Source organism: Phyllobates terribilis, unplaced genomic scaffold (assembly GCF_046119375.1).
Source record: "Phyllobates terribilis strain yellow unplaced genomic scaffold, ASM4611937v1 Scaffold_2__4_contigs__length_985480577, whole genome shotgun sequence".
Taxonomy (NCBI): Eukaryota; Metazoa; Chordata; class Amphibia; order Anura; family Dendrobatidae; genus Phyllobates; species Phyllobates terribilis.
Genome location: NW_027362762.1, coordinates 647,835,670 through 647,852,528, shown reverse-complemented (window position 1 = coordinate 647,852,528; position 16,859 = coordinate 647,835,670). Strand labels below are relative to the sequence as shown.

General features: G+C 42.5%; 1 protein-coding gene across 1 annotated transcript in view; it reads left to right on the top strand.

The window, feature by feature from the left end:
• Window positions 1–16,859, top strand: part of VEZF1 (vascular endothelial zinc finger 1) — a 49,230-nt gene that overhangs the window by 12,310 nt on the left and 20,061 nt on the right. Inside the window, exon 2 of the mRNA XM_073666680.1 lies at window positions 532–1,256. Coding sequence (XP_073522781.1) covers window positions 532–1,256 — 725 coding nt within the window. The remainder of the gene's footprint in view (window positions 1–531; window positions 1,257–16,859) is intronic.

Here is a 16,859-nt window from a genome sequence, read left to right as displayed (position 1 = left end):
ATGTGTTTTTTCTGCCAGGGAGATGCAGAAACGCTCAAGAGCATTTCTGCATCGTGGGCACATAGCCTAAGTGATAAATTCACTGTAGCACAGATTCATCTCAGCTAAAAGTCTAGACCCTTAGATCAGGAATAGGACAGACATTTATAGGACATTTCATAACTTTCACAAATTCCTATGAAAAAATATTCCCCACAACCTGCATTGAACTACTGTACCCAATTTATTATATATTTTAGGAGTTGGTCCATTTTATGCCGACTCCACCAAAATGGGCTTCGACTCCACAGCCCTGTGAGGCACAACAACAAATAATACCATATATTATTTATTTGAAAAAAAAAACTAAAAAATGACATATTTGATACATCCAATTTGCAAAATAACTTTGAGCGCTGTGTGTGATAAGACATTATCTATCTATATATCTTGTGAATTCTTCTGTCGATTTATGTTGATGATTATTTTTATTTAAACTACTTAAGTAATACTTGTTTTTCTGTTCCTTTTTTTTTTTTTTTTTCCTATTAGGCTCATGAAGCTTCACACCACCATCATCATCATCACCATCACCAACAGCAGGCTGCTCAAAATAGCTTGCTGCCACTTTTGGGAGCTCCCGTTGAACCTCCTGATCAAAAGCCTATGCTACCTATACCAATAACACAGAAACCTCAGCCCCAGCCTTCATCAGAACCTATAAAAGATACGGTTGTTATAAAGAAAGAAAAACCCAAAACTTCCTTTATTTGTACATATTGCAGCAAAGCCTTTAGGGACAGTTACCATTTAAGACGCCATGAATCCTGCCATACAGGAATTAAGCTGGTGTCACGGCCAAAGAAAACACAGACTACTCCGGTCGTGCCGCTTATTTCTACTATTGCTGGAGACAATAGCAGAACATCCTTGGTTTCAACAATTGCAGGCATACTGTCGACTGTTACAACATCATCATCAACTACAATTCCTAGTGCCAGCACAAGCATCCCAACTATGCCTGTCACTCAGCCAGTGAAGAAGCCGAGCAAACCTGTTAAGAAAAACCATGCATGTGAAATGTGTGGAAAGGCTTTCAGGGATGTTTATCATCTAAATAGACACAAGTTATCCCATTCAGACGAGAAACCTTTTGAGTGCCCAGTTTGCAATCAGCGTTTCAAAAGAAAGGACCGAATGACCTACCATGTGAGATCTCATGAAGGGGGGATTACCAAGCCCTACACATGTAGTGTTTGTGGGAAAGGGTTTTCAAGGTATGTCCACACCTCTAGTTAACTTTTATACTGATTAAGGAAATTGTATGTTATGTTTTTATGTGCGGTGCATTGAAGTGGCTCAGGAGCGGGGGCCTGCACCATACCCAGCAAATGCCAGCTGGATTATACTATGGGAAGGAACAGAGTTGATCTGAAATGAGATGGGGGGGGGTGGGGTGGGGATATATGACTGTCACAGGTAATCTTTGAAGAGGCCAGCATTGATCTCATGGCATATCTCTCACAGGAGTCACCCAGGCAGAGCACAAAGGATGGAGTAACCTTGCAAGCCCTAACACAAAACATCAGGCTTGGTAACGAGGCTAGCTTGCAATGAGAAATCCACTCCCCTTTTTCTGTTCTGGCATCGAAGGAGGCATCATCAGGCAACTGGCTTGTATTAAAAAGTTAGTAGCAGACTACGGTGCCGGATCTGTGATGTGGCGTCCCAGAAGGGAGGGGGAGCACTCATTCATAGTAAATTGTTCTGAATAGCGAGTTGCTGTGACAGTTGAAAGCAAAAGTACAACTATGGATGTGAACTTTATCGTTTTTGAAATTGTCGGTATGAATACATTTATCTCTCCGAAGAACCCCTTTATCCCCTTTCCAACGTGGTCAGTAATAGTATGCACCACGTCTGAAAGGCCGGTTCAGCGGGGGCTCCGGCGCTGAGCCAACTGTGAACCGGCACATGTCAGCTGATTTATACAGCTGACATGTGCCTGCAACAACTGTGGGTGGAATTGCGATCCACCTGCGGCTGTTAACTAGTTAAAGATTGACCGTGGCATTTAACGTCGCGCCGCAAGCGCGTCACTTACCCCGCCCATCCATGACCCCGTCACGTGTTCGCGGGTCACCAATGGGAGGGCATGACAGCCCGGGGTCTGCAGCAGACCCCCGTGGTTGTCATGTCTCGATTGCTATGAGCGCCACCTAGCAGTTGACGCTTATAGCGAGTAAGCATTTTTACTACATACATGCAATCTGCTCGTCGCCTGTATGCAGTAGAAGCAATCAGACAACTGCTGCTTCTTGTCTCCATTGGAGTCTATTGAAGCATGCAAAAAGTTTTTAAAAATATAAAAAATTCAAAATAAAAAAAACCTCATACACATATTTGGTATCGCTGCGTTCAGAATCGCCCGATCTTTCAATATAAAAAAAATAATCCGAACTGTAAACGGCGTAACGAGAAAAAAAAAATTCGAAACCCAGAATTACCTTTTTCTTTTTAGTCGCCGCAACACTGCAATAACGGGCGATCAAAACATCGGATCTACCCCGAAATGGTATAAATAAAAACGTCAGCTCGGCGCACAAAAAATAAGCCCTCACCCGGCCCCAGATCCCCAAAAATGGAGACGCTACGGGTCACAGAAAATGTCGCCTTTTTTTTGGGGATTTTTTTTTTCACCACTTAAATAAAAAAGAACCTATACAGGTTTGGTGTCTACAAACTCGTAATGACCTGGGGAATAATAATGGCAGGTCGGTTTTAGCATTCAGTGAACGTGGTAAAGAAAAAAAAAAAAAAAAAGCAAAACAATTGTGGAATTGCGTCTCTTTTGCAATTTCACCGCACTTGGAATTTTCTTCCCGTTTTCCAGTGCACGATATGGTAAAACTAGTGATGTCGTTCAAAAGTATAACTCGTCCAGCTAAAAACAAGCCCTCACACGGCCATATTGACCGAAAAATGAAAACGCTATGGCTCTGGGAACAAGGGGAGCAAAAAACGAAAATGGAAAATGCTCCGGTCATAAAGGGGTTAAAGTTTATTTTTTAGATACTCCACCTAGAAACTTTTGTTATACCTTGATAACTTATGGGGAATATTCATATAGCCAAACTTTTAACCCCTTCACGACATATGACTTAACTGCACATCATGATCGGGAAGGGGTTCACGCAAATTGTTGTACAGTTACATCATGCGGGCACATAAGCTGTGCCAGCACGATCGCCGTGGGGAGCTCTGCTTAAGTTATCCAAGCTCCAGCTGTCACATCCAGGGCCCCTGGCTGTTTAACCCCCTAAATTTTGCAATCAATAGCGATCGCAGCATTTATTTATACTATGTCACTAAATAGATAGGGATTTAGAATGAAATTTATTTTGACTTCAGACCAACATCTTGGCTAAACGATAATATAAAATTTGTAGTAAATCAGCTAAATTTAAACATCTAGCTATGTACTGTGAAAAAACAAGTAATGATTTGGCACAAGAATCACATTTTATATATCGCCCATAGCTTAGAAGCTACCGAAACAGACGGTTATCTACCTTCTTTACTTGAGGAAATATGACGAAAACAAACGTGACTAATTAAAGGTTAAAATAATTTTTTACATCACTATTTTGAGAAGTATAGTAACTTTTGTTTTTTTGTTGAGAGAGTGAGGCCATGTATTTTGCAGGATAAGTTTGACAGTTTCAGTGATACCAATTTTCTTTACATATAATTTTTTTTTATTGTATTTTATTCCTCTTTTTTTGTGCGGATGTATGATTGAAAAAAAAGATAAAAAACAGTTTTGTTTTTTTTCTCAACACTGTTCGCTATATGGGTTGAATAAAAGTTTTATAGTTCGAGTCGTTACAAATGCAGTGATACCAAATATGTTTTTTTTTGTTTGTTTGTTTTGTTTTTTACATAATGCATTTTTAATGGTAAAACACTTTTCCATTGTTTTATTTTTATTTTTTTAATTTATTCCCACTATGGAACTTTAATACTCTGTTCGCTGGTTTAATACCTTACAATACTCATGGGCATTAGACCTGTAAGTGTTAACCTGAAAGGAGGCCTGCTGGGCCAGCAACAAGCAAGGTCTAATAGGCCAACATATGAGTTACAGTTGCCATGACTGTCATTGGTGCATAGGATGGGGTGAGAGAGGGAGCCATCTAGATGCAGCATTTATTGTTGACTGGATTAAATGGCCAGGGATTGTGCTGTAGACTGACTTTCAATTAAGCAGAGCTCCCGGGAGCAATGCACGCATAATTGCCATAATGTTCCTGTACATCATATTGCGGGAACACCTTCCCAATTATAACAGGAACGTCAAATGATGAAGAAATAAAAAGGTTAAGCCAGAATATTAAAAAACTGCATCAGTAAGTCTTAGGCTGTGTGCCCACGATGCGTTTTTAATGCGTTTCCGCAGCGTTTTTGCAGCTGCGGAAACGCATTAAAAACGCATGGTAGAAGGGCAGCAATGTTCCCCAATGATAATCCGCATGTGCTGTGCACATGCTGTGGAAATATCCCTGTGGATTATCATTGCGGAAAAAAACGCAGCACTACCAATTATTTTGTGGAAGTGCTGCGTCTTCGCCGCCATTGACTTGCATTAGACCGCATGGATTACGCATCACTGTATATGTAGATGCGTAATCCAAGCGTTCTAATGTGCAGATGGTACCCGGGTGTAGATGAGAGGAAAGTCTCCTCCACACCCAGGTACCATTAAAAAATCTGTAAAAAAAAGAATAAAATAAAAAATAAATGTATACTTACCTTCTGTCAGCCCGCGCACCGCTCCTACTTGCTTCCCGGCACTTTGCAGTGAATTGAAGGACCTGCGCTGACGTCAGTCATGTGACGGGTCACGCGACGCTGACGTCGACAGGTCTTTCAATTCACTGTTGCCGGCAAGGGAGAACGGAGTGAGCGGGACACGGGGGGCCATCGGAGGGTAAGTATATATTTATTTTTTTATTTTTACCACTCGCTCGGGTCACACTATATAAATCCATGCTGTTTGCATGGATTTATATAGTATGACCTAGTTGTCACAAGCACTTTCCAAGTGATGCTAATCGCTTGGAAAGCGCTTGTCAATCCACATGCGGAAATGTCAGTGGGTAACCTTTCCATTTGCGCATGTCCCTGGCAGGAAAACGCATGTACAATCCGCATGTCTTTTTTTCTGCCAGGGAGATGCAGAAACGCTCCGGAAAAAATCCTGAGCATTTCTGCATCGTGGGCACATAGCCTTACAGTATGCTCACAAGGCTATCTTTCAGGCAGATTCTGCTTGGAACCCGCCTGAAAAATACTAAAATTACATATGCACTGTATTGTTAAAAAGGCTTGCTATGTATATGTTAAGTGTTTTATAACTTCTAATTGCTTCAGGCTTCAAGTACAATTTAATTTAAAAATGTTACAACTTTTGATGTTTTCACTCCAGTGTCTGCCAGCTCCACCAAAACGGGCATAGCAAATTCTTCAAAAGTTATGCCAGTTTAGTTGTGTAACTTAGGCCAAAAATTGTACTGTAGTCCCCAACATTTCCGCCGAGGCGTACGCCCCTTAAGTTAATTTGGCGTATCTCTTAACTGGCATGCGCCACTGCCAGAAATTAAAGGGAATCTGTCACCCCCTGGGACTTATATGACCTACTAATGTAGGTGGGCATACAGGTGATAGAAATGTAAATCTATTCCTACCTTTATGCCTCATTATAAAACCCTCTGACGTGAGGTGTAATAATACGTCTCTGTGCCATGGGCCTTAATGACCAGGTACTTATTATTACATCTCATGTTTAATGCGGCACCGTGGATTAAAATTCCGGCTCCATCTTGCCTCAGGGTAGATGGCGCTGTCGTCCCAGGGGGTGAGACGTCTGTGCTGAACCGCCACTAAGATGCCCCAGGATAGAAGATGAACCCGCGCCCCCCATTACTGACCTCTTATGGACCTCGCCCCCCAAAAATTATGAGCCACTGATTCTTGATTTTGTGGTGCAATCAGGAATCAAGTTTGAAAAAGTCTATTTCTGTGAGGCCGGTTGTGTCAATTTTCTTTGAGTATTTTGTAAACCTCATGGTGGGCCAAACTAATTTGTACGCTCAGCAATTTTTTGGCACAAAACCACTCATCATTTTCTAACTGGACTCCTGTAGACGCAGTAGAAATTACGAAGTTTTGGGTCCTGGTCCTTCACGTGGGGGTACTGAAGAAGCCAGAAACTCGGCAATATTGGAGTGTTGACGTTTTGTTTAACTCTCCAGTGTTCCGAATGGTTATGACCCGGACACGTTTTGAGGCCATCCACAAATTCTTGCATTACAACGATAATGCACAATGTCCTGCACGATATGACCCCAACTTTGATAGCCTCTTCAAAGTTTGGCCGGTCATCGAGCACTTTAACAACAGGTTTGCTGAAGTAATGGTGAAGAAGCGGGCCCCAGTACTTCTGGAACTGAAGGTTCTTTTATTGTACCAGGCCAGCATTTCCCTGCGGAGATCCCTCAAAGCGGGAAAAATGGTAAGTCACAAAAGAGGTGCCGAGTGTGTTGCAAAAGGGGAATACGCAAGGACACCATTTAAATATAACACCTGCCCTGACTAACTTGGCCTGTGTATGAAAGAATGCTTCAAAAGGTACAATACTTCCATGGACTACTAAATTCATTTCTGACTTGCACAACTGACGTATGACAACCTGACGAACACTACACAACTGACGAATGCCACTACACTATGCCATACAGGAATCAGTAGATCAGTTCCAAAAAGGGGGCACTTGTTGGGCATTTCCACTGTTTAGGCACATCAGGGGCTCTGCAAACGCGACATAATACCCACAAACCATTCCATCAAAGTCTGCATTCCAAAACGTCACTTCTGATCCCTGACATGCGTCCAAACAGTCGTTTTCTCCCACATATGGGGTATCAGCGTACTCAGGAGAAATTACACAACAACTTTTTGATTACAGTTTCTCCTGTTACCCTTGTAAAAATAAAAAATTGCAGCTGAAAGATAATTTTTGTGGAGAAAATGTTTTTTTTTTGTTTTTTTTCACAGCACTACGTTATAAACTTTTGTGAAACACTTGGGGGTTCAAAGTGCTCACCACACATCTAGAGAAGTTCTTTTAAGGGGTCTAGTTTCCAAAATGGGGTCACTTGTGGGGGGTTTCCACTGTTTAGGCACATCAGGGGCTCACCAAACATGTCATGGCGTCCGCTCTCAATTCCAGCCAGTTTTGCGTTGAAAAAGTCAAAGGGTGTTCCTTCCCTTCTGAGCCCTGCCATGAGCCCAAACAGTGGTTTTCACATATTTTGAGGTCCAATTTCTCCTGTTACCTTTGTGAAAATAAAAAAAAATTGTGTGTAAAGTAAAACTTTAGTGAAAAAAGTTAAATGTTCATTTTTTCCTTTCACATTCTATTAATTGCTGTGAAGCACGTGAAGGGTTAATAAACTTCTTGAATGTGGTTTTGAGCACCTTGAGGGGTGCAGTTTTTAGAATAATGTCACTTTTGGATATTTTCTGTCATATAGATAAATAAAAATACACACGTGGTCAAAATTGTTGGTACCCCTAGTTTAATGAAAGAAAAACCCACACTGGTCACAGAAATAACTTGAATCTGACAAAAGTAATCATCAATTAAAAATCTATGAAAATGAACAAATGAAAGTCAGACATTGCTTTTCAACCCTGCTTCCACAGAATTTAAAAAAAAATTAAACTCATGAACTAGGCCTGGATAGAAATGATGGTGTCCCTTTCGTCACATTATTTTCAGGGGTATGTTAAATCAAGTTGTTTCTACAATCTTGTAGTCAGTCAGTGGACCTGTATATAGGGCTACAGATACTCACTGTGCTGTTTGGTGACATGGTGTGTACCACACTCATCATGGACCAGAGGAAGCAAAGGAAAGAGTTGTCTCAGGAGATTAGAAAGAAAATTATAGACAAGCATGTTAAAGCTAAAGGTTATAAGACCATCTCCAAGCAGCTTGATGTTCCTGTGACTACAGTTGCACATATTATTCAGAAATGTAAGATTCATGGGACTGTAGCCAACCTCCCTGGACGTGGCTGCAGGAGGATAATTGATGACAAATCAAAGAGACGGATAATACGAATGGTAACAAAAGAGCCTAGGATAACTTCTAAAGTAATTAAAGGTGAGCTTCAAGCCCAAGGAACATCAGTGTCAGATCGCACCATCCGTCGTTGTTTGATCCAAAGTGGACTTCATGGGAGACGACCAAGGAGAACACCATTACTGAAAAAAATCATAAAAAAGACAGGCTGGAATTTGCCAAACTACATGTTGACAAGCCACAAAGCTTCTGGGAGAATATCCTACGGACAGATGAGACAAAATTGGAAGTTTTTGGCAAGGCACATTAGCTCTATGTTCACAGACGGAAAAATGAAGCATTATCAGGAAAAGAACACTGTCCCGACTGTGAAACATGGAGGAGGCTCTGTTATGTTCTGGGGCTGCTTTACTGCATCTGGCACAGGGTTTCTTTAATCTGTGCAGGGTGCAATGAAATCTCAAGATTATCAAGAGATTCTAGAGAGAAATGTGCTGCCAGGTGTCAGAAAGCTTGGTCTCAGCCGCAGGTCATGGGTCTTGCAACAGGATAATGACCCAAAACACACAGCTAAAAACACCCAAGAATGGCTAAGAGGAAAACATTGGACTATTCTGAAGTGGCCTTCTATGAGCCCTGACCTAAATCCTATTGATCATCTTTGTAAAGAGCTGAAACATGCCGTCTGGAAAAGGCAACCTTCAAACACGAGACAACTGGAGCAGTTTGCTCATGAGGAGTGGGCCAAAATACCCGTCGAAAGGTGCAGAAGTCTCATTGACAGTTACAGGAATCGTTTGATTGCAGTGATTTCCTAAAAAGGCTGTTCCAACAAAATATTAAGTTAAAGAGTACCATCATTTCTGTCCAGGTCTATTTCATGAGTTTAATTTTTATAAAATTCTGTGGAAGTAGGGTTGAAAAGCAATGTCTGACTTTCATTTGTTCATTTTCATAGATTTTTAATTCATTACTTTTGTCAGATTCAAGTTATTTCTGTGACCATTGTGGGTTTTTCTTTCATTAAACGAGGAGTACCAACAATTTTGACCACCTCTGTAAATATAGACCCCTCAAAGTGACTTCAAATGTGATGTGGTCTCTCAAAAAAAAAAAAAAAATGTTTTGTAAATTTTGTTGGAAAAATTAGAATCGCTGCCCAACTTTTAACCCTTATAACTTCCTAACAATAATAAATTTGGTTCCAAAATTGTGCTGATGTAAAGTAGACATGTGGGAAATGTTATTTATTAACTATTTTATGTGACCTGATTTAAAAGTGTTGTCCAGTACCTTTAAAAATATGCCAATGTGTTTCAATGATAAATAGAATCTTCTTTCTAATTACCTCCTGGTGCTGTTTCTGCCTGTGAGCGGCGCTATCGGTGGCCGCTCACAGGCAGCACGAGGCCCCCCGCTGATGTCACGTCAAGTGAGGCATGACTCAGCGCTGGAGTCCCCGCAGTGTCTGCTGGGTTGTGGGCGGGGTTATTCCCCACATCACACCCAGAATCCACCGTGCGCTTTCCCAATGAATGGGGAGAGGCAGAGCGCGCGGTGAATGCCGGATGTGATGCGTGGGGTAACTCCGCCCACAACCCTGAAGTCACCGGTGGAACGCGGAAGAGGGACCCTCGGCTGCAGCCTGGACTTGTCGTGACGTCAGTGGATGTCTGTGCCGGCTGCAGCCGGGGATCACGTGCTGCCTGTGAGCGGCCACCAATAGCGCCGCTCACAGGCAGAAACAGCACCAGGAGGTAATTAGAAAGAAGCTTCTATTCATCATTAAAACACACTGGCATATCTTTAAAACCACTAGACAACCCCTTTAAGGACATGAAAGTTCAAAGTTTGAAAACTGCAAAATTTTCGCCAACATTTCAGTGTTTTTTTTTCCAGAAATAAACTCAAGTGATATCGAATAAATTTTACCACTATCATAAAGTACAATATGTCACGAAAAAACATTCTCAGAATCAGGGGGATCCGTTGAAGCGTTCCAGAGTTATCTCATAGATTGACACTGGTCAGAATTGTAAAAATTGGCCTGGTCATTAACGTGCAAACAACCTTCGGGGGGTTTAGGGGTTAATGGTCTTGTTTTGTGAAATTTGATGTTTTATCTTTATGGTAATGATCGCTTCAGTGCCCCAAGCCCGTAAGGAATCCCTCTTCCTGTGTTAATTATAATGGCTTCCCCCTTCCCTGCCCATAGTGCCATTTGACATGCAGTTGCGGAGGCCACATCCCGCACCTGTGGTCCTGATGGTTGCCATGGCAATTCACGGCCTAGTAATGGCCCTAGGTTTTGCCCGATATAGTGGCTTGTTCAGAAGTTAGCAACATTTAGGCCGGGGTCCCACTAGCGTATGGCATCGGATGCGATATACTAATGACATTCGGCTCCTGCTCTGCTTGGAGCCGAGTGTCGGTGCTCCGATCTTCTCGCACAGAGAGGATCACCGCACAGTTGCGGAGGGGACTGAGAAATCAATTTCTCTTATCTCCTCTGTTGCTGGCATCGGCGGGAATCGCACTGCATTCGGGTGATATCTGAGTGCAGTGCGATGTTTCACACGCACCCATAGATTTATATAGATCTCAGGCTGTCCCATACAGAATCATGGAGACTGAAGAGTGGATGTGTGGTTACCACGCCATTCAGATGGGCCTCTGCATAGCTCTGTACTCTGGATTAGTGGGTGTCCCAATTCACAGACCCCCCACAAATCAAAATGTCCTATGAATAGTTGTGAACTTCTAAAGATTGTCTGACTGTGTGCTAGTCTCAGTCCTGCAATTTTTTTTTCTACATAATTTTGCAATGTCTTTAACCCCTTTCTGACATGATCGTTGCCATGGTGACCCGATGTTGTCATGACGACATCCGGGTCCCCAGGGACCAGCAAGTTAGTTTGATCATGCGCAGTGCATGATCAAACTAACTTGTGTCTGCAGCAATGACAGGTTATAATGTATAGTAGGTAGATAATTAGCGTGCACTCAGTCTATATTCAATGAGGTGCTGATGAAATGGATTTGTGTTGCTCGGTAAATGTACAAAAATTAATTCATCGCACACTCTTAAACTGCTATTATAGTGTAAATTTATTTACAGGCAAAAAAGTCAAAACGGTGGAGGCGACAGTAGACGCTTCGGCCACAGAGTCCTTATTCATTACATTGCTATTGTGTCTGATTTTGACCGTAAGTCAGGTAAATGGTAAGAGCCAAAGTATTCTGGTAAATGGTCCAGTGGAGAGCTTCACTGTGGTACCAGAGTTTGTCAGCCTGTAGACATCTGAAGGTGCTCCTGCGTCTATGACTTCTGTCAGGTGGAGGTCCCTCCCACGTGAGGGAGCGGCATTCCCACGCTATGCTGCTTGCAGGTGTGACCTGGTCATAAGACCTCTGTGGCCGAAAGGTCTGTCGCCGCCTCCGCTGTTTTGAATTTTTTGCCTATAAATTTACACTATAATAGCAGTTTAAAAGTGTGCGATGAATTAATTTTTGTACAGGTTATAATGTATAGCAGTGGTTCTGTACTGCTATACTTTATAACTGCGATTAGACTGCAGAAAGTTAAAGTCCCATAGTGGGACTAAGTAAAGTGAAAAAGTTGTAAAATTCTAAAAAAAAACTATTTACAGGTGCATCTCACTAAATTCGAATATCAGAAAGTTAATTTATTTCAGTTCTTCAATATAAAAAGTGAAACTCGTATATTATACAGAGTCATTACAAAAAGACTTATCTATTTTAAGTGTTTATATCTGGTAATGTGGATGATTATGGCTTACAGCTAATGAAAACACAAAAGTCATATCTCAGTAAATTACATTAAGAAAAAACACCTGCAAAGGCTTCCTAAGGGTTTTAAAAGGTCCCTTAGTCTGTTTCAGTAGGCTCCACAATCATGGGTAAGACTGTTGACTTGACAGATGTCCAGAAGGCAGTCATTGACACATTAAGTAAATGCAAAGTAAATTTTGCATTTCATTTGGAAATCAAGGTCCCAAAGTCTGGAGGAAGAGTGGAGAGGCCACAATCCAAGCTGCTTGAGGTCTAGTGTGAAGTTTCCATAATCAGTGATGGTTTGGGGAGCCATGTCATCTGCTGGTGTAGGTCCACTGTGTTTTAGCAAGACCAAAGTCAGCGCAGCTGTCTACCAGGAAATTTTAGAGCACTTCATGTTTCCCTCTGCCGCTTTTTGGAGATGGAAATTTCATTCTCCAGCTGGACTTGGCACCTATCCACACTGCCAAAAGTACCAATACCTGGTTTAAAAACAACAGTATCACTGTGCTTGATTGGCCAGCTAACTCGGCTGACCTTAACCCCATAGAGAATCTATGGGATATTGTCAAGAGGAAGATGAGAGACACCAGACCCAACAATGCAGACGAGCTGAAGGCTGCTATCAAAGCAACTTGGGCTTCCATAACACCTCAGCAGTGCCACAGGCTGATCGCCTCCATGCCACGCCGCATTGATGCAGTAACTGATGCAAAAGGAGCCCCGACCAAGTATTGAGTGCATTTACTGAACATACATTTTGGATTTTAAAATAATTTTTCAAGCTGTTATAAAGTATTCTAATTTACTGAGATAATGACTTTTGTGTTTTTATTGGCTGTAAGCCATAATCATCAACATTAACAGAAATAAACACTTGAAATGGATCACTCTGTTTGTAATGACTATATAATATGAGTTTCACTTTTTCAATTGAAGAACTGAAATTAACTTTTTGATCATATTCTAATTTTGTAAGGTGTGTGTGTGTGTGTGTGTGTGTGTGTGTGTGTGTGTGTGTGTGTGTGGTACCAACCAAAAGTTTGGACACACCTCATTTAAAGATTTTTCTGTATTTTCATGACTATGAATAATAATAATAATAATAGTTTATTTTTATAGCGCCAACATATTCCGCAGCACTTTACAAATTTTAGGGGGGACTTATACAGACAATACAGAATAAGCATATCTCATATCGAACGGAGTGAGGGCCCTGCTCGCAAGCTTACAGTCTATGAGGAAGTGGGGGAGACACAAAAGGTAAAAAGTACATATATTGTATAATGCAGCCTTGATATACTGAATAGGATAAATAATAATACATGGACTGGTCGCCAGCCAGTATGTGTGCAGTCCTGACAGAGGCTTTTATGTGCATGGTTGGTTTGAACCCGAAGTTGAAGAAGATTTTAATATGGGGGAAAGCTGGGATGGACAGAGTGTGTTTAGGTGATACGCCAGTCTAAAGAAATGTGTTTTTAGGGTTCGCTTGAAACTGTGTGTATTGGGAATTAATCGAACTGTCCTGGGTAGTGCATTCCAGAGAATTGGCGCAGCACGCGAGAAATCTTGGAGACGGGAGTGGGAAGTTCGGATTATGGAGGATTTTAGTTTCAAGTCATTTGCAGAACGGAGCGCACGTGTAGGGTGGTAGACTGAGACAAGGGAGGAGATGTAGGGGGGTACTGAAGCATGGAGCGCTTTGTGGGTAAGCGTGATAAGTTTAAAACGAACTCTATATTGGATGGGCAACCAATGCAATGACTGGCACAGGGAAGAGGCATCTGAGTAGCGGTTGGCGAGGAATATGATCCTGGCTGCTGCGTTCAGGACGGATTGGAGAGGGGAGAGTTTAGTAAGAGGGAGACAGATTAGTATAGCGTTGCAATAGTCAAGACGAGAATGAATAAGAGCGACAGTAAGAGTTTTTGCCGAGTCAAAGGTGAGAAAAGTCCTGATTCTTGAGATGTTTTTGAGGTGTAGATGACATGAACGAGCGAGTGATTTGATGTGAGGAGTGAAAGAAAGATCTGAATCAAAAATGACCCCAAGACAGCGGGCTTGTAGCTGGGGAGTAATGGTTGAGCCACAAACGGAGATGGCAATATCGGGCACAGGTAGATTAATGGAGGGAGGAAAGACGAGTAGTTCAGTTTTTGACAGATTCAGTTTTAGGTAGAGGGAGGACATAATGTTAGACACAGCAGAAAGACAATCACTGGTCTTTTGTAGTAATGCAGGGGTGATGTCCGGAGCAGAGGTGTATAATTGGGTGTCATCAGCATAGAGATGGTACTGAAAACCGAATCTACTGATTGTTTGTCCAATAGGAGCGGTGTATAAGGAGAAAAGAAGGGGGCCTAGGACTGATCCTTGAGGAACCCCGACAGTAAGAGGAAGTAGGGAGGAGGAGGAGCCTGCAAAAGACACAGAGAAGGAGCGGTCAGAGAGATAAGAGGAGAACCAGGAGAGAACCATGTCCTTGAGGCCAATAGTGCGGAGCATAGTGAGGAGGAGCTGGTGATCCACAGTGTCAAATGCTGCAGAGAGATCCAGGAGAATCAGCAGGGAGTAGTGACCATTAGATTTAGCTGTTAGTAGATCATTAGAGACTTTAGTGAGGGCAGTTTCAGTAGAATGTAAAGAGCGGAAACCAGATTGTAAAGGGTCAAGAAGAGAGTTGTCTGAGAGATAGCGGATTAGACGGGAGTGGACCAGGCGTTCCAGGAGTTTAGAGATAAAGGGAAGATTGGAAACAGGTCTGTAGTTGGCCGTGCAGTTCTGGTCGAGGGATGGTTTTTTAAGTAATGGTTGTATGCTGGCGTGTTTAAAAGAAGAGGGAAAGATACCAGATGAGAGGGAAAGGTTGAAAATTTTAGTTAGGTGAGAGGTGACAGCTGGAGCAAGGGACTGAAGGAGATGTGAGGGAATAGGGTCGCTGGTGCAGGTGGTAGGGCGAGAAGATGCAAGGAGCCTGATCACTTCATCTTCCGTGACTGGTTCGAAGTCAGAAAATGAGCAAGATACAATGTGGCGGGGGGGAGCATGCATAACATTTGGGGATTGGGAGAAAATTTCCTGTCGGATATGGTCAATTTTTTCTTTGAAATAGTTAGCCAGATCGTCAGCGCTGAGGTCGGTGGTCGGGGCCTGTGCTGTTTGATTGAGGAGAGAATGAAACGTGTCAAAGAGTCGTTTAGGATTATTGGAAAGTGAGATGATGAGGTTGTTAAAGTAGGTTTGTTTGGAGAGGTGAAGGGCAGAGTTATATGTTTTCAGCATAAATTTATAGTGGAGGAAATCTTCGGGCAGATTTGATTTTCTCCACAGCCGTTCAGCGCACCTGGAGTACCTCTGGAGAAGACGTGTTTGAGGCGTGTGCCAGGGTTGTCGCCGTCTATGCCGAATTGTTCTTTGTGTAGGAGGTGCGGCTTCATCCAGGGCGCATAGCATTATTTTGTTATAATGCTTCAATGCAGATTTGGGACATGAGAGGGAGGAGATTGGGGCCAATGATGATTGCAACCTTTTTATAAATTTCTGGGTGTTAATGGCGCGTAAATTTCTATAAGTGTGGACGGTGGGAGTGTCTTGAGTAGAGTCACAGTTCTTGACAGAGAATGAAAGAAGATTATGGTCAGAGAGTGGAAGGGGAGAGTTAGTAAAGTCATGTACTGAGCAAAGCCGGGAGAAGATCAGGTCCAATGTGTTCCCGTCCTCATGTGTAGGAGAATTAGCAATCTGTGAAAGGCCGAAGGAGGAGGTTAATGATAAAAGATGCGTGGCAGATGGGGAAAGAGGATCGCCAATTGGGATGTTAAAGTCTCCCATGATTATCGTGGGGATGTCGCAGGATAGAAAATTTGTAAGCCAGGCAGCAAAGTGATCCAGGAATTGACGGAGGGGACCTGGGGGGCGATAGACAACCGCCACTCGCAGGGAGAAGGGCCGGTAGAGTCTGACTGTGTGGGCCTCAAAGGACGGGAAGATAAGGGAGGGTACAGGGGGGATAACCTGAAAAGTACATTTTGTTGAAAGAAGCAGACCAACACCTCCACCTGATCTGTTGTCAGGTCGCGGGGTATGAGAGAAATGTAGGCCACCATAGGAGAGAGCTGCAGCGGCAGTGGTGTCCGACTGCTGGATCCAGGTTTCAGTGAGAGCCAGAAGGTTGAGGGAATTAGAGAGGAAAAAGTCATGGATGTAAGAGAGTTTATTACAAGCTGAGCGTGCATTCCAAAGGGCACAGTTGAATGAGACAGAAGATATGCAGGGAATATTAATGAGATTAGCAGGGTTTCTGAATGTAACAGGGAAAGAGTTAGTGTTATTATTACTGGAGGGTCCTGGGTTGGGAGAAATATCACCTGCGACTAATAGAAGGAAGATACAGAGAGTGAGCAGATGATTGAGTGATTTGTGAGAGCGTTTCCTGCGTTGTATGGTGGGAATGAATGGATCTGCGTGGTATAACATTGTGAAGAGAGCATGACAACTGTACATAGGAGAAGAGAGGAGTGAGGGATTAATATGGATGAAGTGTGCCGCATTTGTGGGAGAACGGTGAATGTGGATGATTGTAGCAACCAGAGTATAAATGGCACAGATACAAATGGTGAATACTGTTTGCCAAAAAGATGACCTGGAAGCAAGTTTGTTTAATTGTCTTGCATGTCTTACCTGTCTCCTGCCCTGTCCAAAAATTGTACATTCACACTGAAGGCATCAAAAATATGAATTAACACATGTGGAATTATATACTTAACAAAGAAGTGTGAAACAACTGAAAATATGTCTTATATTCTAGGTTCTTCAAAGTAGCCACCTTTTGCTTTGATGACTGCTTTGCACACTCTTGGCATTCTCTTGATGAGCTTCAAGAGGTAGTCACCGGAAATGGTTTTCACTTCACAGGTGTGCCCTGTCAGGTTTA